This window comes from Mauremys mutica, chromosome 1 (genome assembly GCF_020497125.1).
Source record: "Mauremys mutica isolate MM-2020 ecotype Southern chromosome 1, ASM2049712v1, whole genome shotgun sequence".
Taxonomy (NCBI): Eukaryota; Metazoa; Chordata; order Testudines; family Geoemydidae; genus Mauremys; species Mauremys mutica.
The window spans coordinates 145,514,976-145,542,334 of NC_059072.1; the positions used below are offsets into that span (position 1 = coordinate 145,514,976).

Below are 27,359 nucleotides of genomic sequence, written 5' to 3' on the forward strand. Positions count from 1 at the left end.
TTGGGATCAAAATGACTTTTTGTTTTGAAGTTTAAGTTAAGTAGTAAAAATAAAAAATAAACACCTTAAAATATTTTAATGAAAGATTTCCATTGATCTGATCTTTATTTTTTCTTTTAGGTTTTTAGTTTGCATATTAGACTTTTTATCCTGATCAGGGTGGGAAATATTGAAAATTCTTATAAGACAGGAAAAGGTTTCCTGCCCAGCTTCACTCTTAATTGGGCTACAGAGCATCCCTCTCTACATTTAGGCACTGGGGATTCAGTATGCTGGACCATTGCTGTGAATGGAGGTATGTGTGCCCCACCCCCTGCCATGAGGGTTCATGAATGGCCTCTTCATTGTAATCCAGGTTTTCTCTCTGCCCAGATACAAGTGTTTTGTTTTTATATAAATGCAGCATTTGTTTCTGGTGGGTATGTCTACACTATGAAATTAGGTCGATTTTATAGAAGTTGATTTTTTAGAAATCAATTTTATACAGTTGATTGTGTGTGTCCCCACTAAGCGCATTAAGTTGGCGGAGTGCATCCACAATACCGAGGCTAGCATCGACTTTTCGAGCGTTGCACTGTGGGTAGCTATCCCACAGTTCCTGCAATCTCCGCCGCCCATTGGAATTCTGGGTTGAGCTCCCAATGCCTGATGGGGCAAAAATATTGTTGTGGATGCTTTTGGGTACATGTCGTCAGGCCCCGCTCCCTCCCTCCCTTCCTCTCTCCGTGAAAGCAGTGGCAAACAATCGTTTCTCGCCTTTTTTCCTGGGTTACCCATGTACATGACATACCAGAGCAAGCATGGAGCACGCTTAGCTCACCATCACCGTGCATCTCCTGGGTGCTGCTGGCAGATGCGGTACTGCATTGCTATACAGCAGCAGCTCCTTGCCTTCGCGGCAGCAGACGGTGCAATATGACTGCTAGCTGTCATCATCTCCTGGGTGATCCTGGCCAACCTCAGTGAGGTCGGTCAGGGGCGCCTGGGCAGACATAGATGCTCCCGACTGATCTCAGTGAGGTCGGTCAGGGGCGCCTGGACATAAATGGGAATGACTTCAGGTCATTCTCTTCTTTAAGTTTTGTCTAATGGAGATTCAGTCCTGCCTGGAATATCATGCGAGCTGGAGGCTTCTGCCTCAGGCTGCTCTCCCAGCTGGCAGCACCGCGCGGTTGCACATACCCCAGCCTACCCCTTGCTCCCATGGCTCATGAAGCCTGGACAGTAGTAAGGAGCAGTTCGACTATAGGCTGAGCAAGTGCAGAATGGTGGTAGAATGTGCCTTTGGACATTTAAAAGCTCACTGGCACTGTTTGCTGACTAGGCTGTTTGCAATTAGAAGAGCACAGCAAGACGCGCTGCGCATCACAGAGGCTTTGAAAACCAGTTTCATGACTGGCCAGGATTCGGTGTGACAGTTGTGTGTATTTCTTCTTGATGAAAACCCGCCCCCTTGGTTCACTCTACTTCCCTGTAAGTCAACTGCCCTCCTCTCCCCCCTTTGATCACTGCTTGCAGAGGCAATAAAGTCATTGTTGTTTCAAATCCATGCATTCTTTATTAATTCATCACACAAATGGGGGGATAACTGCCAAGGTAGCCTGGCAGGGATGGGGGAGGAGGGAAGGACAAGGCCACACTGCACTTCAAAACTTATTGAATGCCAGCTTTCTGTTGCTTGGGCAGTCCTCTGGGGTGGAGTGGTTGGGTGCCCGGAGACCCCCCCCCACCGCGTTCTTGGGCATCTGGATGAGGATAGCATGGATTCCTCTCCCCATACAGCAATCAGATTCAGTACCTCCCATTTGGTCCATGCTGGAGCTCTTTTGCGATTCTTGGACTCTATGGTCACCTCTGCTGATGAGATCTGCATGGTCACCTCTGAGCTCACCACGCAGGCCAAACAGGAAATGAAATTCAAAAGTTCTTGGGGCTTTTCCTGTCTACCTGGCCAGTGCTTCTGAGTTGAGAGTGCTGTCCAAAGCAGTCACAATGGAGCATTCTGGGGTAGCTCCTGGAGGCCAGTACCATTGAATTGCGTCCACACTACCCCAAATTCGATCCAGCGAGGTCAATTTCAGAACTAATCCCCTCGTCAGGGAGGAGTAGAGAAATTGATTTTAAGAGCCTTTTAAGTCAACAAAAATGGCTTCGTTGTGTGGACGGGTGCAAGGTTAAATCGATCTAACCCTGCTAAATTAATTCCTGCCTCCTCAAAAGCTGAAGAAGGAAACTGGAGTTGGGCCTTGTGTGAGGCAAGTAGGGTTCTCTTACGCATGTGGCTTGGGACTTGGGGTCCACTTAGTGAACCTGGGATGCCCCCACCACAACAGTGTGTGTGCCTGTTCCATACCAAGCTGTTTTAAACAATGGAAAAACCTCCACACACTTAAGTGTGGACAGCATTCTGTCCTTTCACACTGAGTACTTTCCTCAGAATTAGAGCTAGGGTCTCCCCACTGGCTTTTACCATGCAGGAGGGATGTGGCACTGCATAGGTACTGCTGTGGGTTTGAGAGCTAGAAATACTAGGCCTGGTCTTGGCAAAATAGCAGTGCACAAGGTAGTAGCTAACACTAACGAAGCACGATCCTGAATGGAGAGGATTGTACAAGAACACCCAGAGTTCTCAAGTAATTGCCTAAAAACATTCCTAGGAGATGGTCTGACATACACATTCCTCGTAAGATATGGAGGGAATGACAGGATAATGCATAAGGATGTTTTGTTCAAACTATCAGGTGTAGGGGGTGGTGACTAGCCATGTCTGGAGCATAACACATAGAAAGGGCATCTTTGTCCGGCTGAGGGGACAGCCTCCTGGTGCGCTGCCTGAGCAGGTACCTTGTAATGGGCATACATGTGTTAGTGTACCTGTAGCTCCTATGGGTTGCTAGTACCAGGTTAAGAACATAAGAACAGCCATATTGGGTCAGACCAAAATCCATCTAGCCCAGTATCCTGTCTTCCGACAGTGGCCAATGCCAGGTGCCTCACAGGGAATGAATGGAACAGGTAATCAACAAACAGAATCAATCATAATTTTTTTGTCAACAATAAACCTGGCCAAGTGCCTTTGCCACTGAACTGAGCCTGTGGTCTTTCTTATGAATAACATCAGTCTGATGAATTAACATCTGCAGTGTCTGCTAGTGCAGCTGACATCAGAGCTCCAAAAACAGCAACGCTGTCAGTCGTAACAACATTCCACAGCACTAGCAACAACAGGCAGTAAATTATGGCTCTGTTTCAGGTTGCAAACAACTTGGTTACACCTTGGCACTCTTTCCTGTTATGTGAGTCTCTCTGGCTATCCTCATATTAAAGGGTCAGTAGCAGTGAGCAGAGGAAATATGAATGTCTACTGAAGGCACTGGCTTATACCACACAGGAAGCATCAGGCTCACATTGCTAGTGAGAAACCCTGCACCTGGCCAGAGAACTCAGAGCATGGAAACATTTAGAGTTAAAGACAAGTCAGATAAGAAGAGCAAAATTCTAATGTTTTTCTTCCAGATTAACTTAAGTTTGCAAAGTTAATTTGTGTGAACATATACAGATGCTAGAAAAGTAAAAAAAAAGATCAAACTCCCTCAACTTCTAGGGCCTTTGTGCAGTTTTTTCTCTGCTTCCCTAGATTTTCAGTCTTCATAGAGAAACACACAGCAAACAAACTCACAAGGAAGCCCTACTAGCGTAGTTCATATCTTTTTCCATGGTGCAGGGCTTTCACAGAACAAATGATGCTGCTAAATCTGTTTATCTCACCTTGCAGGAAACTGGCTGCAAACATCAACAGAGTAGCTCAGTTATGCACATACATCTCACAAATTCAGGCTGTTTTAACTTGCACCAGGCTGTTTCCACACTACAGAACTGAATTGTTCGTTACTGAATGAGTAGGCTAGGACTGATTTAAGTGCATCCTCTCTAGACATGCTAATTCATGTTAAGATCCATTTCAGATTTGCCCTGCATCCACAATATGGTGCTCTATTATAAACCTTTTCAATTACAATGGTTTCTTGGCACCTCACCCAACAAAACACACAGAAGAAGTGGATTTTTGGAGATTTTTGAAATGCCACCATTGAGGACTGGTTAAATCATTCCAGGTGACACTGACACTAACGCAGTTCAAACTAAATTGGGTTAATAGAACTACTTACATTTAACACAGCTGAAAGCAAGTCTACTCCAAAAGGTATTTCTCATGCCTTTGCAGTGCTTCTGTGAGTGGACACAAGGTAGTAAACATACTGGGGGAGCACAGAGTTCCTATCCTAGTAGTTTTCCCCCAATATAGACAAGGTAAGGTGACTGGGTCTGGAGCAGCAGGACCATCTTGTAGAGCAAGGAAATCTTTGTCCCAAGCACAGGGTGCTGGAATTAGAGTATCAGACAAATTCCTCACAGTGGATCCTGAAAGCTCAGCTTTAGGCCTGGGGTCCTTCCCAGATACTTATGTCAGAGAAACTTTGTCTTCCCCACATTAATTCATATTTATTTACTAAATCAATTTAATGTTTTAATATGTGTGTGTGTTTGTGTACGAGTGAGAGCAAACATTAGAAAGCTGCAGGTACAAAAAAACAGTTTGGAGGGCCCTTCAGTGTTTTCTGCATTCCTCAGATTCTGAGTTTTCTTATACAAGAAAACAAAACAAAACAAAAAAATAAAAATAACCTATCAACCAAGGCTTCCAACAGAGTAGTTATAGCTATTTCCACTGTGCAGCACTTTACAGTGTAACTGATGCTGTTAATTTGGTCATTGTTTAGGAAACTGGCAACAGCCCAGCAGCAATAAGTGAGAGAATCAGCTCCATTATGCATACAAAACATTTCATAAACAGTTTAAATACACTTTAGAACTGAGCCACTAGTTAGCAAATAGGTAGTGTAGAAATGGTATAAACACAAATGGTTCAGTGTCTCCACTCCAGCCAGGCTGCTGATGCTTGTTTGCAGGTTTGTTCTGCAACTTCACAATCACTCTTCTAAATTCTGTAAGTTGCAGTGCCCTGTGAGTACACATCCCATCATTCCCAGCACAAGTTTGAGAAATGGTGGGTTCTGGGAGATTTCGAAAGGCCACTGTTGTACAGTTGTAATTATTGGGCAGGCTCCTTAACCCATGTCACCCAGTCCTGTCCACAGTCATTCTAAAATGATCCGGACTGAAATGGTTCAGACCACACAGTATTTACCTCTGTTGGAAGGAAGCCTATTACCAACAGTGCTGACATAAATGAAAATCATTGGGATCACTTTGGTAAGTGGACATGAGGTGTGTATCTAGTGAGCTAGGAAGACCATGGCGTTCTTGGCATGGTATATTTCTCTAACAGGGGCAAAGGGGAACTGACTGTGACATGAGGCACAAGAATCGCTTGTCCCCAAGTACAGTGTGCTGGAGTTGAGGTGGTGAAGTGATGGAGAATCACTTTTGACCATGCCCAGTACATGGAATATGATACAAAGGCGGGATCAGATCTTCCAGTTGTGCACTCTGTGTAACATCATCTTTAATTATCCAATGATGTCAATGAGAACTTCTACCCTGTGACTACAACAGCTCACAGGAGGGTTTCTCCGTTGCTCTCATCTTGTTCATGATGCACTTGTAGGTTTGCTTACTCATTTGAAAAGCTGAGGGGGCAGAGTGGGTGGGACAGGTGGTTTTGCCTTTGCTCTTTTGGCCCCAAAGACATGGATATTGAATCCAGAGGATATCCATTTCAGTCCACTCCACATACTTTTAAAAAAACTCCTTCAAACTATTTTCCCCAAAATACATTTTTAGTCTGACCAACATTATCCTCATATCTGAATGTATTCATCATGGCTTTTTTTTCTTGTGATTGAATGAAATGCAGTAAAGTAAAAAGAAATCAGAAAAGTTGGCAACTAAATCAGATTTTTTTTCAATTTTCAACCATTTATTGAAAAAGAACTATTTTAATCAGATAATGTTTTAATTACCATTTTACAATAAATTATCACTGAACTGGAAAAAGGAAAAAGAGCAGCTTGACCTGTTGGGAGGGCTCTGACTGGCTGTGGGTATCCAAAAAACATGTGGTTTATCAGATTTCTTTTTGTTATGAGAGGCCAATCCCAGCTCCTTTTGACACAGACTCATGAACAACATATGATCTCAGCAAAGCATATTATAACTTTACAATTTAAATACAGTCTTCGAAGAGGAAAAGATGACAGAGTTAATATTTATTAGGGGATATTTGTCGCTGGGTATGGGATGCCCAGATTTTATGATTTCCATGATCTATCTTGTCTGGATACATCAGACTCTGGCACAAGAACTGGCAGCTGACAAATGTAGCGCTTTGTATCTTTGCAGTCATCAGAGAAGAATTCTCTGCCTCTGACGACTGCGCAGTCACCATCAACATATCCTTTCTTTACCACAAACCTATGACAGAAAAAATTTTATTTCCAGCCGTTGTAGTTATATCTATGTCACTACCTTATTTTTTTAAGGGCAAAAATGTCTAATCTGAACACCATGATAGATAGCATCAAAAATAATTTTAATAATAATGAAACAATTGTGGAGAAGCAGATTATTAAATTTGGCATTTATGAATGCAATGAATAACTGCATTGAATAGAGTCAAGAGTAGTGCATCACATGCTGTGCAAACTTTTCACTTAACTGCCAGTGCACTTCTGTCATGACACACAACCTCTTTTCTACGTCTTTTTTTTTTTGAGTCCTACTCCACTAAGGTGTTCCAATGCAATGCACATTATTCTTTACCTGCAGCACTCCCTTCCCTTCAGCTTTCAGTGTTTCATCACCTAGGGAGTTTGGTCAATACATCTCAACTTCACCGGCAACATTGGGCCTTCAAAGTATTCTGCTGACTTGGGCCTTCAAAGTATTCTAAAAATATATTCCAGTGATGACATGTTGCTCCTTACTATTTCATTCTTGGTTTCTCTCCCTTATAGCACTGTAAATGCACTTCTTGGAAACTAGAAGTTTCTAGTTGTGTCTGGAACTTACTGGTCAGTGGAGAAAGCTGTGCCATTCCCCCACATCCAGAGTCTGTCAGTCTTGTCACGTAATAATCCTATCCAGTGAGAAGTTGCCAGGGGATTTATGAAATCCTGTAGAAGGACAAAGCCAATTCATGCAATTATATTCCTTTCCCTGCTCATTTCATGGTTGTATGCATATCAGATCTCTGCTCATTTCATTAGTGTATGGATATCAGGTACAGTGATGTGGTTAACAGGTCCCTATATGCTGAGGCAGCCTCATGGTTGAGCAACTCTACTGGCCAGACTGATCACATTCCTCATCATCTCCAAGAATGTTTGCTATAGATTTTCTAGAAATTCTGAAAGAATTCTCTGAGGATTAATCTCTATTGACTCTCTTGTGTGGAGGACAATATCTCTCCTAGATCGCCTGGAGCAATGTATGGGGGGTGTTACCACAGGAATAGCTGTACTTTGTTGAAAGGCAAAACCTCAATGTCCCCTGTACCTCTCATTTCAGAGGCATTTTAATTTAATTTAGGGTTCAGATATGGCTCTAATGCTGGGGAGAGAAGAGGAGGAGCAAGATACTTAGCCTTCAAGAAAAAAAAATCTTAAAATGCCAAACGAAGCCTAATCTTCTGCAATCTTCTTTTCACAGACAAATCTTTATTGGGAATTCTGACTATGTCACTCTCCAAAAGAGGAAGATACTCTACCAGCTCTTGTTTGCTTTCTATCTGAAGGAGTCTGGAGCCATGAGAAGAGCAGGCCTCTTGACTCTCCAGCCAAGATTTATATTCAGTAGAAAAGAGGTAGCATTTCTTTCCATGTTGAAACCAATGTTCTGGGCAAAGAGACTTCCATCCTTAAAAAGAAAATACAGTTTAGGTTTCCTCTATCGCTGTTACCCTTGTCTTCCCTCCCCAATTCCCTCTGCTTGACTGTTTCATCCACTTATTGTGTTTTGCCTGTATTAAGTTGGTCATCTCTCTCATGTAGGAACTGTCTCTTATGGTGTGCTTGTACAACATCTAATATAATGAAGACTCATACCTGACTGGGGCCTCTAGATGTCCCTTTATTAGAAATATTAAGTTAAAATTGTAATAATAGATTTTCTGTTGTAGTTTGATTTTGAGTCAAGTCCTTCACAAACCATCTGGAGACTCACAAGCACTAACACGGTTGCTGGCATTCTGAAGCTGGCATGAGGATTCTTGTGCCATAGCAAATAGACTAATTGTTATTGTACCTGTATCACTTTCCTTTTATACACAAATCATGTTTGTTTGTTTTTCCCCAGGGGAATGTTTTGGATTCTATACATCAAGTGCATCTGCTATTGTAATTAATTGGCTGTTTCTTTGTCAGTAATTATTGAACAGAATTCTTGCACAATGGAGAAAATTCAGGGATGATGTGCAAGTGAGGCTTCTCCACACAGAGTTAGACTCCATTAATCACTCAGTTATTGATGTGCAAGTGTCAGGAAATCTAAGATGGATTAACCTACATGCTGAGAAGCACCAGAGATGAGATGGTGGCCCCACACTACAAGAAGGATGTGGATAAATTGGAGAGAGTCCAGCGGAGGGCAACAAAAATGATTAGGGGGCTGGAGCACATGACTTATGAGGAGAGGCTGAGGGAACTGGGATTGTTTAGTCTGCAGAAGAGAAGAATGAGGGGGGATTTGATAGCTGCTTTCAACTACCTGAAAGGGGGTTCCAAAGAGGATGGATCTAGACTGTTCTCAGTGGTAGAAGATGACAGAACAAGGAGTAATGGTCTCAAGTTGCAGAGGGGGAGGTTTAGGTTGGATATTAGGAAAAACTTTTTCACTAGTAGGGTGGTGAAGAACTGGAATGGGTTACTTAGGGAGGTAGTGGAATCTCCTTCCTTAGAGGTTTTTAAGGTCAGGCTTGACAAAGCCCTGGCTGGGATGATTTAGTTGGGTTTGGTCCTGCTTTGAGCAGGGGGTTGGACTAGATGACCTCCTGAGGTCCCTTCCAACCCTGAGATTCTATGATTCTATGATTCTATGATTCTATGGAACACGTTAAAGTGGGAGGTTGACTAGTTTATCTTACAGCTTCTTAATGGATGACTACAGTGGCAACAGATGAAGAAGAAAAACCAGCTGGTCTGCGAGGAGAAGACTTGCTGCTGACCACCTCAGGCAGTTAACAGTGCTCAGCCCCCCAGCCAGGTCGCCCACCCATCATGGTCAAGAACCAAAATGAGGTTCTGGCAACAGAAGGTGAAAAGCAGACCCCAATGGCTTAGGAAGAAAAAAACACCTGCGTTCAAGGCTGAGAAACTCATGGCCAACACATGCAAGAGAAGGAGGCATTGGATGGTGGTGCCCAGGGACTCTCTTCTCATGGGAACAGAGGCATCCATCTGCCGATCTGACATGATGTCCTGAGAAATGTTCTGCCTTCCTGGAGCTCATGTCCAAGATGTTATGGAAAGGTTGCCAAGGCTCATCCATTTTTCTGACCACTTCCCCATGCTGCTTCATCCACATGGGCACTAATGATAGTGACAGGTATGACCCTGAGCAGATCTGCAGTGACTACAAGGCTCTGGGAGAAAGGGTGAAGGAGTGAGGGGTGCAGGTTGTGTTCTTGTCCATCCTTCGTGTAGAGGGTAAGAGGACAGGCAGGGATATATGCATCCTGGAGATAAATGAGTGGCTGTGCAAGTCAATGGGAAGGCTTCAACTTCCTCGACCATGGGATGCTGTTCCACAGAGAATGTCTCCTGGGAAGAGATGGAGTCCACCTGACCAAGAAGGGGAAGAGCATCTTTGTACAGGGACTAGCCAACAAAGTGAGGAGGGCTTCAAACTAGGTTCAAAGGAGGCAGGTGACAAAAGTCCACAGGTAAGTATAAAAAAGGGTGACCTTAACATAAGGCTAAATATTTGGAAGGGGAGGGAAAGTTACAATAGTATCATCATAGGAGCAATAAAAGGTATAAAAATGGAGGAATCGGATCAACTTCCTTAGAGGTTTTTAAGGTCAGGCTTGACAAAGCCCTGGCTGGGATGATTTAGTTGGGAATTGGTCCTGCTTTGAGCAGGGGGTTAGACTAGATGACCTCCTGAGGTCCCTTCCAACCCTGATATTCTATGATTCTATATCTGTACACAAATGTACAGGAATGGATGGGCGAGGTTCTGTGGCCTGCAATGTGCAGGAGGTCAGATCATGTTGCTCCCTTTTGACCTTAAATTCTGTGAGTCTATAAATGTAAGGAGTATGGGGAATAACAAATGAGAATGGGAAGTATTAGTATTATACCTAAATTGGTATCACAGAGACTCGGTGGGATAAATCTCATGACTAGAATATTGGTATAGAGGGTAACAGCTTGTTCAGGAAAGATAGGCAGGAAAAAAGAGAAAGGAAGTGTCTCATTATACATCATGAGTATATACACTTGTTCTGAGGTCCAGAAGAAGATGAGAGGTAGATAAGTTGAAAGACTCTGGGTGAAGATAAAAGGGGAAAAACACAAGAATCTCACAGTAGGGGTCTACTATAGACCACCAACTAAGGAAGAGGAGTGGATATCCAAAACAAATCAGCTGGTGGTAATGGGGAACTTTAACTACCCAGACATCCACTGGAAAACTATTATGGCAAAACACAGACTGTGCTTCGAATGTATTAGGGACAACTTATTTCAGAAGATGGAGGCAGAAAATGGGTGGCAGCCATTTTAGATTTGATTCTGACTAACAGGGAGGAACCGGTTGCAAATGTTACTGGCCCAGTGGATAGGAAGGACGCTATAGATTTGTTATATCTTGATTTAGTAAGGCTTTTGACACAGTCCCACAAGACATTCTCATAAGCAAACTAGGGTTATGTGGTCTATATGAAATTAATATAGGTGGGTGCAAAACTGATTGCAAGACAGTACTCAGGCAGTAGTTATCAATGGTTCACTGTCCTGTGTCTAGCATTATTCAATATTTTCATTAGTAAATTAGATAATGGAGTGGAGAGTATGCGTCTACATTTGTAGAGGACGCCAAGCTGGGAGGGGTTGCAAGCACACTGGAGGACAGGATTAGAATTCAAATTGACCTTAACAAATTGGAGACCTAGACTGAAATAAAAAAGATGGGATTCAATAACGACAAGTGCAAAGTACTAAACGTAGGAAGAAAAAAAATCAAATGTGCAACTGCAAAATGGAGAATAACTGACTAGGAAATAGTACTGCTGAAGGATCGGGGGGTTATAGTGGATCACAAATTGAATCAGAGTCAACAGTGTGATGCAGTTGCGAAAAAGGGTAATATCATTCTTGGGTATATTAACAGGAGTGTTGTATGTAAGACACAGGAAGTAACTGTGCTGTTTACTTGGCACTAGTGAGCTCTCAGCTGGAGTCGAGTCCATTTCTGGGTGCCACACTTTAAAAAAGGATGTGGACACATTAAAGAGAGTCCAGAGGAGAGCAAGAAAAATGATCAAAGGTTTAGAAAAGATTGAAAAGACTGGGCATGTTTACCCTTGAGAACGGAAGACTGAGTGGGGACCTGATAACAGTCTTCAGATATGCTAAGGGTTGTTATAAAAAGGTTGATGATCAACTGATTTCCATGTTCACTGAAGATAGGGCAAGAACTCATCAATTTAGTCTGCACTAAGGGAGATGTAGGTTAGATATTAAGAAAAAACTTTCCAACTCTAAGGATAGCTATAGAATATGCTTCCAAGGGAGGTTGTGGAATCCCTGTCTCTGGAGGTTCTTAAGAGCAGGTTGGACAAACACCTGTCGGGGGAATGGTCTACATTTATTTGACCCTGCCTCAGTGCAGGTGGCTGGACTAAATGACCTTTCAAAGTCCCTTCCAGCTGTACATTTCTATGATTCTACTATTATTATTGTTCCTTCATGTTATCTATTTTTCTTGCTATTCTCCTTTCCGGTTGCCTTTCAACATGTGAGTTAAACCAACTTAGCCTTCTTTACATTTCTTCAAAACTCACTTCTGACTTTTGCAGTGAGTGCACATTTTTGGAAAATAAGAATAAAAAGAACTGGACTCTAGTTAACCCAAAATGTCATAATCTTCTATTCATCAGTGTAGCAACAATGTTGGGGATTTAATTTGAAATTGTTTTAGTCTAAAGTTACAGCACATACAAGAAAAAATGTTGCCCTTTTGAAGGCAATCTTTCCTGTTCAAAACCTTTGGCAGGTTTCCATTCTTACCTGGGATAATTTCCTGAAACTGGTTCAGGTTTTCCTGCTGTTTACATGGTATTTGGGAGATCTGAAAAACTTAAAGCCAAAGTAATATAACAATATGATGTACCACTTAAAAGTAAATTGCAGCACAAGTATTTTGTCCTTGTTAAAAGTAATCTTAAAAATAAAGATTTTGAACTTACTAGCACCCTCAAAAACTGTGTGGCTAAAAATCTTGACTCTGTAAGGATTCACAGAAAAGAGCAATTGAAAACATCCCGATTTCCAACATCTATGTTGAACACAGGTAATGTTTGAAGTGACCACTAAAATGCCCCTATGCCCCTTCTGGCTCTTGGGTCATGTGGCTAATTGGAGCTGTTATTCTAGGGGAGGGGTCGACAACCTTTCTGAAGTGGGGTGCCGAGTCTTCATTTATTCACTCCAATTTAAGGGTTCGTGTGCCGGTAATACATTTTAATGTTTTTACAAGGTCTCTTTCTATAAGTCTATAACAGTGGTTCCCAAACTTTAACAACCTGTGAATCCCTTTCACTAAAATGTCAAATCTCGCGAACCCCCTCCTAAAAATGAATATTTCCAGGGATTTTCTCCTTTACCTGAGTATAAATTATAAAAGCACTGTTCTTGGAAATATAAAATTTGTTTTGATGACATGCTTATTACACACTATTTATTATTATTATTTATCATTACAGTATTTTTATTACATTATGAAAACAGCAATACTCCTCCAAGATCTCACTTTTGTAGCTTGTATCACTTTCAATAAGCCTGTTATAAGACAAGGCTGCTATGTTTCATCAAGGAGTATCAGATATGAAACCAGCATAAAGGTATTTAAGAAGCCAACTTAAAGAGTTCCTCTGACACAAGCATTCAGGTCTGGAACAGTCCAGGCAAACAATGCACATTACAACAAAGCTTAAACTTGTTCTTCTTCATCATTTTAAAAACAATATTAGTTGCCTATTTAATTTTAAAAACAGCATAAAATATCGATCTCCCTTTCCATTTCTTATAAGGAGTCTTGAAGTTTAAATCTCCTCAGTGTGAGAGATATGCTTGCTTTGATCTGCTTAGCTCTTGGAAGTCCAGGGGCTCCGGGCTGCTGGCCCCACGGTGCCCAGGGTCCAGGTCCCTAGGGACAGCTCTGTCCGCCATTAGGGAATTTTTCCCCGAGAACCCCCTGTAACATTTCACGAACCCCCAGGGGTTTACGAACCCCAGTTTGGGAACCACTGGTCTATAATATATAACTAAATTATTGTTGTATATAAAGTAAATAAGGTTTTTAAAATGTTTAAGAAGCTTCATTTAAAATTAAATTAAAATGCAGAGCCCCCCAGGCCGGTGGCCAGGAACCAGGCAGGGTGAGTGCCACTGAAAATCAGCTTGTGCACCACCTTCAGCACCTGTGCCATAGGTTGCCTATCCCTGTTCTAGGGAGTCATCAGTTGCAGTTGTCCCTGGAAACCCTGAAAAGGGGGTGGTTCCAGAGCACAGAGGACAAGCCAGTGGAAGTGCTGTGCTCACCATGGATTTGGGAGTGTGGGGGAGAAAATATGAAAGAACCCAGCTGGTGCCCCTGCCCTGCCCCCTAAAGACATAATTAGGCTTCTGAATAAGTGGCCTGATTTTCAAAAACGCTAATCATTTGCAGCTCTTCACTGACTTACACCCCATGAGATTTACTCTCCAGCAGTTACAAAAGGGGTACGCCAGCACAGAGCCTTTCTTTCAATATCTACTTTGTGAGTACTTACCATTGACAGCCAAGACACCCACTGCTATCAGCAAAGCCAAGCAGAAGATCCCCAAAATCCCTGCTATGACCCCCCATGCACGAGCTGAAGCAGAAGAATCTGAGAGAAGTACAGAATTATGGGGAGAAATATTTTTAAACCCTAAACCAGGCATAAGCCCTAGATGTATTTTTTCTTACTATTGCAACAATGCTCTTTTTCTGTCTCTGCTCTTATTGTAAAGTGCTATGGAATTTAAGAATGAAGATAACAATAAAGTTGTATAGAATTTGAGAAGGGTTTATTAAAACAATACTTTATAAGTCATAGAATTTAACAGAGAATGAGATCTTTACTAAAATATTTTAGTCATCTTATAGCAACAATACAATTCTCTACCAATTACATTCTGTAGAATCGTTTAAAAAAAAACCGAACAGCATAAACATTCTAATTTTCTCTTAAATTGTATCAGATTTATCCACAAGAGTGGACTGTTCTGCTTTCCAGTCCTATTCTCTGTGTTAATGAAATGCAGATTGACCACACACACATTTCCATTGACCTCCCCCTACCCTCACCCCTATTCAGCTGTGTCAGAACAGGCCAGCAGAACTCTCAAACTATGGAATGAAAACTCTTTCCACGCTCAAGGTTATACAGGTCAGGATGCCTGGATAGCAGGATCTAGATTTAAAGAGGCCATAGTAAGGAGGCAGACTGTATTACATGGGACCTGATGACAACAGAACAGTATCCTGTAGTCCTAGCAGAACACCATTAAGGTATATTTCTTTCATCTTAGCACTTATATGGAGCTTTTCAACTATAGTACTTAAAAAGGGTGGGAAAGTTTTATCCTCATTTTACAGATGGAGAAATTGAAACAGAGAGAAGTGAAATGCTTTTCCCAGGCTTACCAAGGGAGTTAATACAACCCAATGATCCTGGCTTTCAGTTTGAAGCCCTGTGCAGTGTACCAAACTGCATCTATGCAGCAATTTGTGAAAGAGGGGAAGCATTATATTCATTCACTGCTAGTATCATGTACACTCATAAAGGTGAGGTAAGGAAAATGAGGCTCAGAACAAAGAGTTCAAGGAAGAATAAAAAGGGCTCCCTCTTCCCTCTTGGAAGTTCCACCATCAAGGGCACCTTAAAACAGCTTTAACAGCTCAGCTGCGCCTTTTAGGAACTGCCCTGTGTTGAGCTAGTGTGGAACCTCCCCCTGGGTGGGGATTGTGTCTCCTGGGGAACAATCCCTCCCCAAACTCTCAAGTGTGAAAGGGGAGAGCACAAACTACACCATTTTATAAGATAGTGTAGTTGCTCTCCTGAATTACATAGTACTGGAGGAAGCTAGATAAGGCCACAGCTGCATCTCCCTCACCATGGGGTGGTCAATGCCTCGGTGCGTTCTATAAGGGAGCAGTCCCTGCACCTGGGAAGAAAATGCCTGGCCACTGTGGTTGGGGGTAGAAGGAAGGGCACTCCTCTCACACACCGCTCTCCTCCCCTCAGACATTCATATAGTGGCCAAGAACCATCTGGCCTCAATTCTCCCATACTACATACATTCCGAATCACCTTTATATCTTAATATGAAGAATGTGCAAGGAGGCCAGGTGGATAATGCCTGTGGGCATCGCAGCCATTGAATGTCTTGATGTTGGATATTTATGTCTTGAATCTTTATGCAGAGTTTTGCTTTTAAAGTTCTCGTACAGTTCAAGGTAGATGTTAGACAGTTAAACAGCAGTAAATATGGGATCAGCGGCATGTAGCATACAGTACCTTTGCTCTGGGAGTTCACAGTCCTTTCTCTCCTCTCCTGCTCAGAAGCACTGTGACATTTCAGTCCTGTATAGGTCACCACCTCCTCATTTCCTTCTAGTGAGTTATGGCATAGAAATAGCGAATTCCATTCAATGCACTGACAAGGTAGATGGATCTTATTAAAATCCAGTGGAGCTATGAGACTACCATTGCAGTACATAGGGCATGGCAGGCAGGGCTGGCTCCAGGCACCAGCGTCCCAAGCAGGTGCTTGAAGCAGCAATCTGCAAAGGGTGGCAGTCCCTGTGTTTTTGCCCCCAAGCAGCGTGCCGAATTGCCGCCGCTGATGGTGGGGGCAGTCCGTGTGCATTTAGGGGGGCTCTTGCGTTTCCGCGGCAGCGGCGATTCTGCAGCAGCTTCTATGTTCAGCTGTCCGCGGTGGCGCAGCTTCTGTCTTCAGCCACCACGGAAACACGAGTGCCGCCCTAACGGCACATGGACTGCCCCCACTGTCCGCAGCGGCAATTCGGCATGCTGCTTGGGGCAGCAAAAACAGTAGAGCCAACCCTGATGGCAGGACTTTTTTATGAAAAAGTTTAGTCCCACAGTACAACGGTCTGCAGTAGCCTGTCAGTGTACTGAGATCAACCAACATCTGTGAATTCAGCACATGCATCTTTTCACCTTTTTTCCAATATCAGACTCCTCTTTATAGTCCTACCCAAACTGTTAACATACACTGAAAGTTGTTCAAGTGACTAATATAATGTTTTGCACATACAATATAATTCATGAAAATTAGAGTTAAAAAACCTAAGCATTAAAAGTTATGGAAATCTCCAGCTAAGATAACATATCTACTCAATTACCCTTGTGACTCGTGCATTCTGCTCATGAAAAATTTGAAAATGTAAAATTTCACTTTACATACTTCAAAACAAATTGAACTGTGATCTACAAAATATATTTATAAACTCATTCAACATACCCAGGGCTATTTCCTTGATTTAAAGCCTGCTCCCATTGAAGTCAATAGCTGTACTCCAATTAACTTCAGTGGAAATAGATCACTAGGTATTACGCTCTTTTAAATAGAGATCATGTTTTATTTCTGTTTTTTTAAAAAAAGCATTATAAATGTCATCTTCTCTAAAACTAATTGCTCAGCTTCTTGGATGCTCAGGAAATCCTCTGCTGGACAGAAATGATTTTAAGGCTCTGGGATGGTAAATAAACGTGGACAATTAAGGATCAGCAATGACTTCATGATGTTAACTATTACAATCAGGCAAAGCAGAAAGAAAATCATATTTTATTTGGGTATGAGTAGGTTTCAGAAGGGAGAGTAGAATTCATCTGTCACCTTCTTTAATCCTCCCACAACAAGGCATGACAAAGAGACGATGTCTCCTTGAATATGGGGAAAATCAACAACATTCATTGACAAGGAATGGTCTGCGATAATACAACTGCTAGGCAGCAGTTCTGCAGAAAAGGACTTAGGGGTTACACTGGATGAGAAGCTGGATATCAGTCAACAGTGTGCCCTTGTTGCCAAGAAGGTTAACGGCATTTTGGGCTGTATAAGTAGGAGCGTTGCCAGCAGATTGAGGGAAGTGATCATTCCCCTCTATTTGGCAATGGTGAGGCCTCATCTGGAGTACTGTGTCCAGTTTTGGGCCCCACACTACAAGAAGGATGTGGAAAAATTGGAAAGAGTCCAGCGGAGGGCAACAAAAATGATTAGGGGGCTGGAGCACATGACTTATGAGGAGAAGCTGAGGGAATTGGGATTATTTAGTCTGCAGAAGAGAAGAATGAGGGGGGATCTGATAGCTGCTTTCAACTACTTGAAAGGGGATTCCAAAGAGGACGGATCTAGACTGTTCTCAGTGGTAACAGATGCCAAAACAAGGAGCAATGGTCTCAAATTGCAATGGGGGAGGTTTAGGTTGGATATTAGGAAAAACCTTTTCACTAGGAGGGTGGTGAAGCACTGGAATGGGTTACCTAGGGAGGTGGTGGAATCTCCTTCTGTCATGGTCTCACAAAAGTCTAGTGAAATCCTCTCAGGAATCTGTGGTTTCCTGCCTCCTGAGTATTTCAGAAGACACAGGAAAAAAAAATCTGGCTGGAGGGTTCCTCTCTCCCCCCACCAAGCCTGTTTTTCCCACTGGACGGGAATGTGCTCCGACGAGCACTTCCCCCCACCTTAGGAATCCTGAGTGATACCTGATATCACAAAGGAAGGACACACCTCTCAGCAGGAGGGCAGTGCAACCGAAAGCCCTGAACTGCTGCAGAGTGCTCTAGGTAGAAAAAACCATGCCTCTATCAGTGGGTCCGAAACACCGCTGCCACCATGTCATGGTCTCACCCTCACTTGAAACTGGGGGGTTTCAAGTTGAGGACCAGCATGTATCCCCCCCACCCTAAAATCCTAGGGTAGGTCTCCTTTTTGCTGCCACCACCCGGTCAATTTACGTGGGCTGGGACAACCCTGTTTTCCCCCTCCTCTTTCCAAAGACATTCCCTGGGGAAACACAGATCAACTCACAGAGGGAGAAACCTCCTCGTCTCCTCCCTCCCCTCTCTGCCCGGAGATAAGTTTGTCTCATCACCGAGAGAGAGTTTCTTAGCCCCCTCCCCCTGTATCCACAGTAGAAGGGATTTAATCAAATCTTTATAGAAAGAATTTATTAAAAGAAAAACAAGAAAATACACAATCTCTATGAATCCAAGCTGGACATTCATAGGGTATAACCTTACTAATTTCTGGAGAGAATCTTCTCTCCTTCTCAGTACAAACAATACAGGCAGAATTAAGAATAATCAATAACAAACACACAGAATTGCAAACATAGGATTATTAGATGAGGACACAAAGTACCTTTCTAATACTCACTATCTTGACTAGAAGAAATTAGTTCAGAAAGATGGAAATGTGTAGAAGACTTGATTAAACATCTGGACCCTTGTAACTCCAAACGGCTAAGAACAACACACACAAGAACAGAGAGAAAAAGTTCCCTCCTAGGAATTTTAAATTCTCTTCCCTGATTGGTCCTCAGGTCAGGTGTTCACCAGGTACTATGTGTTAACCCTTTACAGGTGGAAACTTAACCCTTAACTAACTATTTATGACACCTTCCTTAGAGATTTTTAAGGTCAGGCTTGACAAAGCCCTGCCTGGAATGATTTAGTTAGGAATTGGTCCTGCTTTGAGCAGGAGGTTGGACTAGATGACCTCTGGAGGTCCCTTCCAACCCTGGTATTCTATGATTCTATGAATCACAGAACTGTGTTCCAGGGCTCCAGAGATACAACAACTTTTGCTTCCCATGCCCATAATACTGTGTACTATTGTAGGGGCATTTCAACACTTGACAGATATTAACAAATTACTAAAATAACTGTGCCTGGCACTGAAGAAAAAGGTAAAAATATAAGTAGATAAAGTCAGATACAATGTGTACAGCTCAAGGAAGAGATTTAACATGGAAAACAAAATATCAGTAATAGCAGATACGTTCTCAGATGCTTACAAACATACCACACCTTTGTCCCTGGTGTTCTTAGGTGTCTTTTTCTTCTTCTGCTTGGAAGTAGTTTGAAATTTCAGGTCTACATAGGTCACTGCCTGCTCACTCATTTCTGGTGCAATCTGGGATAGAAAGGTTGGATCGAGTAGACTGAGATGTACAGTGGGATCTGATGGAAACTGATACTTAGGTTAAGGAACTACAACAATTGTAATGCTCTCACAGCAGAATAAACTGGGGGATGTGGGTTGGAAGAGCCAAGCCTTCCTCTCACTGCACCTGGAACGTGGCACATAGTTCTGGGTGCGGGATATCTTAATACACAATGGCAAACTAGACGGAGTCAGAGAAGAAAAACAAACAAACAAATAAAATCCTGGTGGGACAGATTCAGGAGACGAGTATAAAAGATGAAGCTACCATTTCATGTGCTCTGGCAGTGGAGGGAGGCTGGACACAATCTGGGTCCTAATACTGGAGAACTCGATAGTGTCAGGAAGAGTTAGCTCTGCCAGTAGCAAAAGAATCCCCGGTGAGTCAACTTGGGGATAATGAGAGGACTGGATGGTGACCCTCTCCTCCTGCTGACAGGGATGGCTGTGCTGAGTTAAAAGCTTACAGCACATGTCAAATGTGCAACATTAAAAGGGATGTCCCTCTCTGCTCCCCCCTTTAGGTTTCTAGAGACTCTGGTTCTGATTCTCCGCTTGTTTTATACCAATGTAATGTCATTGACTTTAATGGGGCTTTTGCGCCTAAATCATTCAGGGACTTTTGAAAACACCACCCCTAGGTGCCTAAATATGGATTTTGGAGAACTTTAGGCTCCAGTGCTCCAAGTACTGCCACTTGAGTGACGCACCTCCTCCACTTGCTCCTCCCTTTGAGTAATATCCTTTAGCATAACATACATTGAGTTTCACTATAGACAGAATCATGGGGTCATATTCTGCTCAGAGACACTCTTGTGTACCTCTGGATTAATTCCATGGAAGTCAGTGGGAGTTACTCCAAATTTACACAGTCCAAATGTGGCCATGGTGCAGAAAATCATAGAAGTCAAGGTGCCTTTCCCACCTTTGTGTTATTTAATTCATCCTGTGGAAGTCTGTGACAAGGGTAAAGCAACATTATGGAGTGGTCAAAGGGATTTGTGACTATCACATGACAGGTCAGAAAGAGGAAGCTGAGTCCAGAGGAGTCACTGAGCCAGGGGGGTCCCTCTTCCTGACTGGCTGAGGCAGGGAAACCTCTGGGGATTATGACCAATGTTTTCAGCTGAGGATGTTTTGTTTTGGTTTGGTTTTGTTCCCGTTTTGTTTGTTCACATTGTTGTAAATAATAAAGAAGGGCATGAAAAGGGACTTGGGTCTGGAGATTGCCTCCCTTCCCTGACTGGTGAAACAGAGACCTCCGCCACACCACACACATGGCCAATGCAGGAGTGTTATATCAATCACAGACTGAGGTTTATACTTTCATACCTTTAATGTAGGATTCTCTCTAATGCTTTATCCGGTCTAATATTAAATGTTTCTTGCAGAGGGATTTCTACCCCTTACCTTGGGAAAATGTTGTTTGTCTTAACTGGCTCCCGATATACCTACATCTACAACCTCACACCACCCCAATCACCCATTTCCCTCCTTGATGCTGATACACTTTCAATATTTCTAGACAGTTATCGTGCATCCCCTTTTAGTCATGGTTTGAACAAAGTTTCTTACAAACTTTTAGATCTTAAGTCTTTCGTTATGTCAGTCCCTTCAGCCTCATTAATAAAGTGCATGTCGTTTCTCTGAATTCATTTCAAACTGCCCACCACTTTCTGCTTTTTAATTTTTTTATGTCATGTTTATATAAATCCTTGGGACAGGGTCCATGGTCAAAATACTCAAAAACAGGTGCTAAAAATTAGGCTTCTCAGTCTAAGCAGCCTGATTTAAAAGAGCACTGAGCAGCCAGTAGATCTTATAGATTTCAGAGGGGACTGAGGGATGCTCAAGATTTTTTAATATAAATCAGTTTTTCATGTGACTAGATATGGATATAAGAGGCTAAGTTTAGGCACCCATTTTTTGAAATCTTGGCCCACCTTCCCTGTGTTCAATACAGCAAGGTACATAGTAGATGTTCAACAAATAAGTAATAAAATAATAATAATAGTGACAGGTTTCAGAATGGTAGCCATGTTAGTCTGTATCAGCAAAAAGAACGAGGAGTCCTTGTGGCACCTTAGAGACTAATACATTTATTTGAGCATAAGTTTTCGTGGGCTAAAACCCACTTCATCAGATGAATGCAGTGGAAAATACAGTAGGAAGATATATATACCCAGAGGACATGAAAAAAATGTTCTGTGTATATATATCTTCCTACTGTATTTTCTACTGCATGCATGTGATTAAGTGGGTTTTAGCCCATGGAAGCTTATGCTCAAATACATTTGTTAGTCTCAAAGGTGCCACTAATGATAATGTATCAAAATGGAAGTGAACAGAAGAGAGTGTGGAATTCTAGATATGCTCTCATCAGCGCCATAGAGAAAGAGAATGTCCTATAACTCAATGCATCTACCTATCCACAAAATGTTATTACTTTTTTGCTAAACTACTGCATTGCAAGCACATATTTAATCTGTTTTCCATTTCTCACTATCACTGAGTAGCAAAGTTTTGGATTATTATACCAGACATAATAGTTTTAATTTTATTTTCTGCTCATTTTGCTAAACTTTCCAAATTGCTTCAGGTTATCTATCTGATCTTGTTTGTGTTTGCAACACCCGTCTATTTACTACCATCTGAGAATTACATGATATTAATTTACATTACATTATCAGGGTATTTAGACCGGCTTCCAGAATATTTATGAAAATAGCAAAGATCCTGCCACTCAGTCCACTTCTAATTATCATTACCTTTGGTTCACAGTACTTCAACTTCCTGTTTTCTCCAGCTTATGTTGATCTTGTAGATTTGGTGAATCCAGTTATAAAGTCTACATACTAGACCAGAGTTGAATAAAATATAAATATATCAAATTCAAACACTGGGTTTGCCTGAGATAATAAATCCTTTCTGAGTCTCTTACTAAAAATAATGATAAAATGGTATTCTATTCCATACTGTCTCTGTTAAATTTTAGTCAGAAGAAAAATATTGTAAAGTTTGCAGATATATATCCATTTCAGGAGAACTAATCACTCATTTCTTGAATTATACAAAAGCAATAAACTATATACCTCTTATAACAGCTATATACTTTACCAATGAAAACCCCTGAAGAATGTGGAAATTATACCTTGGTAGCTCTTTCACAGGAGGCTGGAGAGCAGGAACTAGACTTTGAAGTGCCACCAATGTCCTTCGTGAAAATCCTTTGAGGATGGAGAGAGACAGTCTGGGGTCACCCTGTCACTGCCTTGTAAGGGAATGGACAACAGGAGCTGAGAGGGGAAGAATTATTCACTCTGCAATGCTCCATCTGAAACCGCACAGGAAGTTCTCACTCTGCTAGTTTGAAGTGCGCTGCGCCCGCACAAAGCGCTCACTGGGTCTTTTGTCTTTATAGATTTACGCAAGGCCTAAGGTGTTACATTTAAGCCGCTTGAGGTCAGTTAAATATTGAATTTATTAAACAAAGTTGCCTAAGTAACAATTGATCAGCTAGTGTCTTAGCACTTCTTAAACCACAGGCAAGATTTGTCTGTCAGTTACACCTGAGTAACTCCACTGAAGTGAATACATTCACTCCCCATTTATACTGATGTAAATAAGATCAGAGTCTAGCCCATGGTCTCTGTTCACATTCCCTACTTGCCTTGCAAGGAAGGCAAATTTATTCCAGTGGAGACCTGAGTGCTCTTCCTGGTTCTCCCATGGATTTGCTGACCACAGTCGAGCCACTTCCCCTTTCTGGAACATGGGGTGGGATGAAGTGGTTTGGGTACAAGAAGAACAATCCCCAGTCTTTGCCTGAATCATAATCAAATATTTGTCTATTATCTCTTTTCTGTATCCTGTTCCCAATTTTTCTGTCTCATTTTTCCATGAGCTCCTCTCAAACTTTTCCCTTGGATGTTTCCAGGCAAAAGAGGTTCAGAAATTGCCATCCTTATATATTGATATACTAGAGCATTCATACAAAGTTACTGCACCAACTTGGTGAGTGCTGGTGTTTGGTTCAGGAAGCAGATCTGAGAGGAGAATGCAAATGAGTCAGCTGCAATATAAGATTGGATGCTCTTTTTGTGTTGTTCCCCATTGTGGTAATCAAATCTGGCTCGGGATGGTCCTACAACTATTATATTCTGTTGGGGAAAGGTAACCTTAATCAAGAGATAAATTAATGTTTGAGCCTAAAATTTTCAAGTGGAGTTTGATGGGAGAAGACTAATAGAATACTATGTGCATTTATACTTTATCTGTGGCAAGATGTGAATGAAATTAGGTGTGAGGGGGAGGTAAGGGAGTGGTCTCTTCATTTAGGAATCTGAGGAGAGAATGCTGATCTGAGCTCTTGGTTATGTCACTTACCTTCAGATCAGGGACTGGAGAGGAGGAGCAGGAGGCTTTTCAAGAAGAGGGAACTTTGTCTCCGGGTACAGACAATTGTTAAGGAAAGAGACTGACCAGGTGACCTGGCTGAAGAGCAATAAGCCCATTCATAAAATTTGTGTTGGGTTAGAAAGCACATCATCTGACCAGCTTAGGTCATTGGTCTCTCCAGAGAACTAGAGCTGTACTAATTTGACCGAATATTTTGGTGTTAAGAGGAGACACATTGCTGCTCCATAGTTAAAGCCAACTTCCCATCATTAGCCTGATTTTTATCCTCCCACTAATGACCAGTGTTAAATTGATCTAAATGAAATGATACATGGCAAGGTCTGAAAGGGATCACTCACTGCCAGCACCACCCACTGATCAGACAGGGTAGGGCAGGTTCTCTTTTTTCCTAGAACTCCTGTTGACAGCTGCTCTGTCCTTGCAGCCCTTCCGTGATCAGGCCCTGAGGCCAGGTCATGTGTTCTACTCCACACCTTGTGGGATATGCAAAAGAAAATTCAATAATGAGGAAGCCTTCAGATGCCTGTAAGGGATTTAGGGCTTTCTCCTTAGGTCAGGCAATTGGGGTCTGGACTCTTTTGTGTTCAGGCCTTCTCCCAACTTGGTTTCCTCCTGCAGGTAGGCTTGGTTAGGTCAGTGTTGCCAGATCTCAGGCAACAGGCCCTTCTGCAGCTCACCTTCCCATGAGCTCAGAGCATAGATCTATTCCCTTCCACTCTCCACCCCAACTGAACTGACCTGCTCTCTCTTTGAGCTCCTCCTCCAAATCATACATGCTTTGCAGGTATGATTAGCTGGGGTGTCTGTGCTCAGAGCAGCTGTTTGACTCCTTCCTTATTGGTGCGGGGTTTGTAAACTACATTACACAAGCATATATCGCTTTGGAAAAATGTGCGGTTTCCTGAATCCCCTTTGTGACTGGCTTTATTCTTTCCTTCCTTTTATTTTCCCTTTTCAGGCTCTAGTGGTTTGGGGGATGGGTAGTATTACATGTCAATCTGAAAGGTTCACAGAGGGATGGGGAGGAGGAGGAGATTAGTAATGGATGCATTCCTGTGTGGGCCAGTGGGTTCTCCTGGTGGCCCATTGGATATTGTGTTGAAAGCAGAGGGCTTGTTTCACATCATACTGGATTCAGATAATGATGCTCCCCAGGGCTCTTCCTTCTCCTGGGGTGGTGAAGTGATGACTAACCAGACATGGGAATGTGAACTGTATCCGGAGGGGCTGGTAGTAGAATGGGGGAGCTGCTGGAGTTCCCAGTTTCCCCTTCCATAGGAGGAGTGGAGCAGAGTTGGCCTCCTCCCACACACTGTCTGATGGTCAATGGCACCTCTGTGGCACTCTGCCTCAGTTTCCCTTCTGGTTCCTCAATAATTCAAGAAAGAGGCTTTCAAAAGCCCAAGAAGTCTTCCACCCGCTCTTAAGCTGAGGACAACCCCTTCACCCTAAGGTACTGTTCCTTCCTCTGTTCTCTGAGGCATTGGAGAAGATGCATGGCCAGGCCTGCCTTTCTGGCCTTCTCCCAAAAAGAGAAAACAAAACTTCTAGCTGGGACTCTCTATCCAGCTCCATATCCCTTCCTCAGGTACAACTATGGGGGAGTTTTTGCCTGCAGCTTCACTCTGTGGCCACTCCCCTTTGACTGTCCAAAGGCCAGCTTTTCTACCCTCCCAGAGGCCTGGCTTTTTCACATGACCATGTCACATAATTTAGTTCATTCTCTCCACCTGGGGCACCAAATCAGCTGAGACCAATCTGCCTTTACAATGTTCACACACCTGTGCCAAGGAGCAACAGCAGGAAAGAATAGTTCCAGCGAGGAGTCACCTATCTGCATCCTCCCCTCTAACAGGAGAGCTGTCCCAGAGCTGGCCTCACCCCTCTCTAGAGGGACAGTTTAAAGAAGAGGTGAGCCCACATTACCTGTTCCCTTTTTCCCCTGGAAGGAAAAAGCCAGTATTAGCCAGATCCTAGGGGTAACAAAATGAACTTTACTCCTATTCTGCTATCAGGGCCCATCCCTGTTCTATGTTTATACAGTGCTTAGCAAAATGGGGCTCTGCCTGCTTGTAGCCTTTAGGTGCGATCCCAACACAGATGTTAAATAATCATCCTCTGCAGAATTAGCATCATTTGTGAAGTTTGCATAGCTTTTATTATGTAATAACAAAAACACACATACAGTGTTTTTAACCCAGAGCCTCAGTTCTTTACAAATATGAATTTATTAATCTTCATAACACCACCATAAAATAGGAATACAATTTTTATCCTCATTTTAAAGATGAGGCACAGAATTAAGTAATTTTCCAAAAGGCCACACAGAGAGAAAAAGGCAGAGCAGGAAATGGAACCCATTCCACTGCTCTAAGTAGACACATTGACATTAATCTAAAAGTTTCCTTAGTCATTTGAACAGGAACCCTGCCTGACTGACAAATGTTCCAGAAGTCCCATAAACTACTTCCCACTCTGAATGGCCAAGTCCCATGCCCTTCTATAACAAGCTCATCAGCAGTTTTCTGTAACCAAAGTAAAGAAAAAAGAACTAAAGGTAAATTACACCAATAGGAAACATAGGGCAAGATCCTTAGTTGGTGTAAATTAGTGTCATTTCCTTAATTGATTATTCCAAGATTTCTCTTTCTGCAAAGGACTTGCTGGAATATGATTCTAATGGTTTCTAGGTTTCTTCTTGTGCTAATTAAATACATTCCAACTAAACACTTTTTCTTACAAACACAACTGTTATGAAATATGGATCTGTAGGAGTGGGTTCTGCCATCTTCCAAAACCACACAGTCACCTTTGTGGTAATTTTCACTGACTTGAAACCTGAAAGACACAGTTTACATTTAGTTGTGCAAATCACTTGGTGACAAGTTAAAACCAGAGAGCGTTATCATTGGGATCATTTGGAGCTGGGAGCTGTTTAACAATAAGAGAGTGAGGTTGATATTTCTGAAAGTGAGGAAATAATAGCACAGATAGGGTCAGCTACAGAATACACAGTGTTGTGAAGGCTCCCCCACCCGACCTCTGCATCTGAAAATCAGTTCTGAACTGCAGACCTTTCTTATACTCATACCCCATGGTACCTCTTGTGCACAAATTGCCAAACCATGTTAAATGGTGCAGTTCTATTCTGCTATGGATAAATTGGGCCTAGGATGAATGATCACAAAGCTCACTGTTCCTTGTGAAAGGTTAGAAATTTCCTCTCTTTACTCCCCGCCCCTCCAGCCCGACATCTATGTACCAAATTGGATAAGAAACAGAGAGAAATGAACTTTGCAGTTGTTCTAGAGATTTACAAGTCAGTGGGAAGTGCTGCACCATCCTCTCACATCCAGGTCTTATTTGCTGCATTACGGGATAATCCAATCCACAAGCAACATGACAATGACACTATGAAATCCTGTATGGGAACAAATACTAATTTTTTTATTTCAATTCCATCCTATGCCATTTCAT

At 42.4% G+C, this 27,359-nt stretch overlaps 2 protein-coding genes across 2 annotated transcripts in view; both read right to left on the bottom strand.

The window, feature by feature from the left end:
• LOC123367738 (natural killer cells antigen CD94-like) overlaps positions 1 to 3,847 on the bottom strand; it is a 38,333-nt gene extending 34,486 nt beyond the window's left edge. The window contains exon 1 of the mRNA XM_045012115.1: positions 3,769 to 3,847. Coding sequence (XP_044868050.1) covers positions 3,769 to 3,793 — 25 coding nt within the window. The 5' untranslated portion in view covers positions 3,794 to 3,847. The remainder of the gene's footprint in view (positions 1 to 3,768) is intronic.
• A 2,168-nt stretch (positions 3,848 to 6,015) lies between these two features.
• On the bottom strand, positions 6,016 to 19,421 carry LOC123348954 (natural killer cells antigen CD94-like). Its single transcript, XM_044986697.1, has 7 exons — positions 19,328 to 19,421; positions 15,788 to 15,883; positions 14,015 to 14,113; positions 12,252 to 12,320; positions 7,730 to 7,878; positions 7,033 to 7,136; positions 6,016 to 6,435 (listed from the first exon to the last, which is right to left on the bottom strand). The coding sequence occupies exons 1-7, from the start codon at positions 19,419 to 19,421 to the stop codon at positions 6,273 to 6,275; spliced, it is 774 nt and encodes a 257-aa protein (XP_044842632.1). The 3' UTR covers positions 6,016 to 6,272.
• Between the last annotated feature and the right edge of the window lie 7,938 nt (positions 19,422 to 27,359).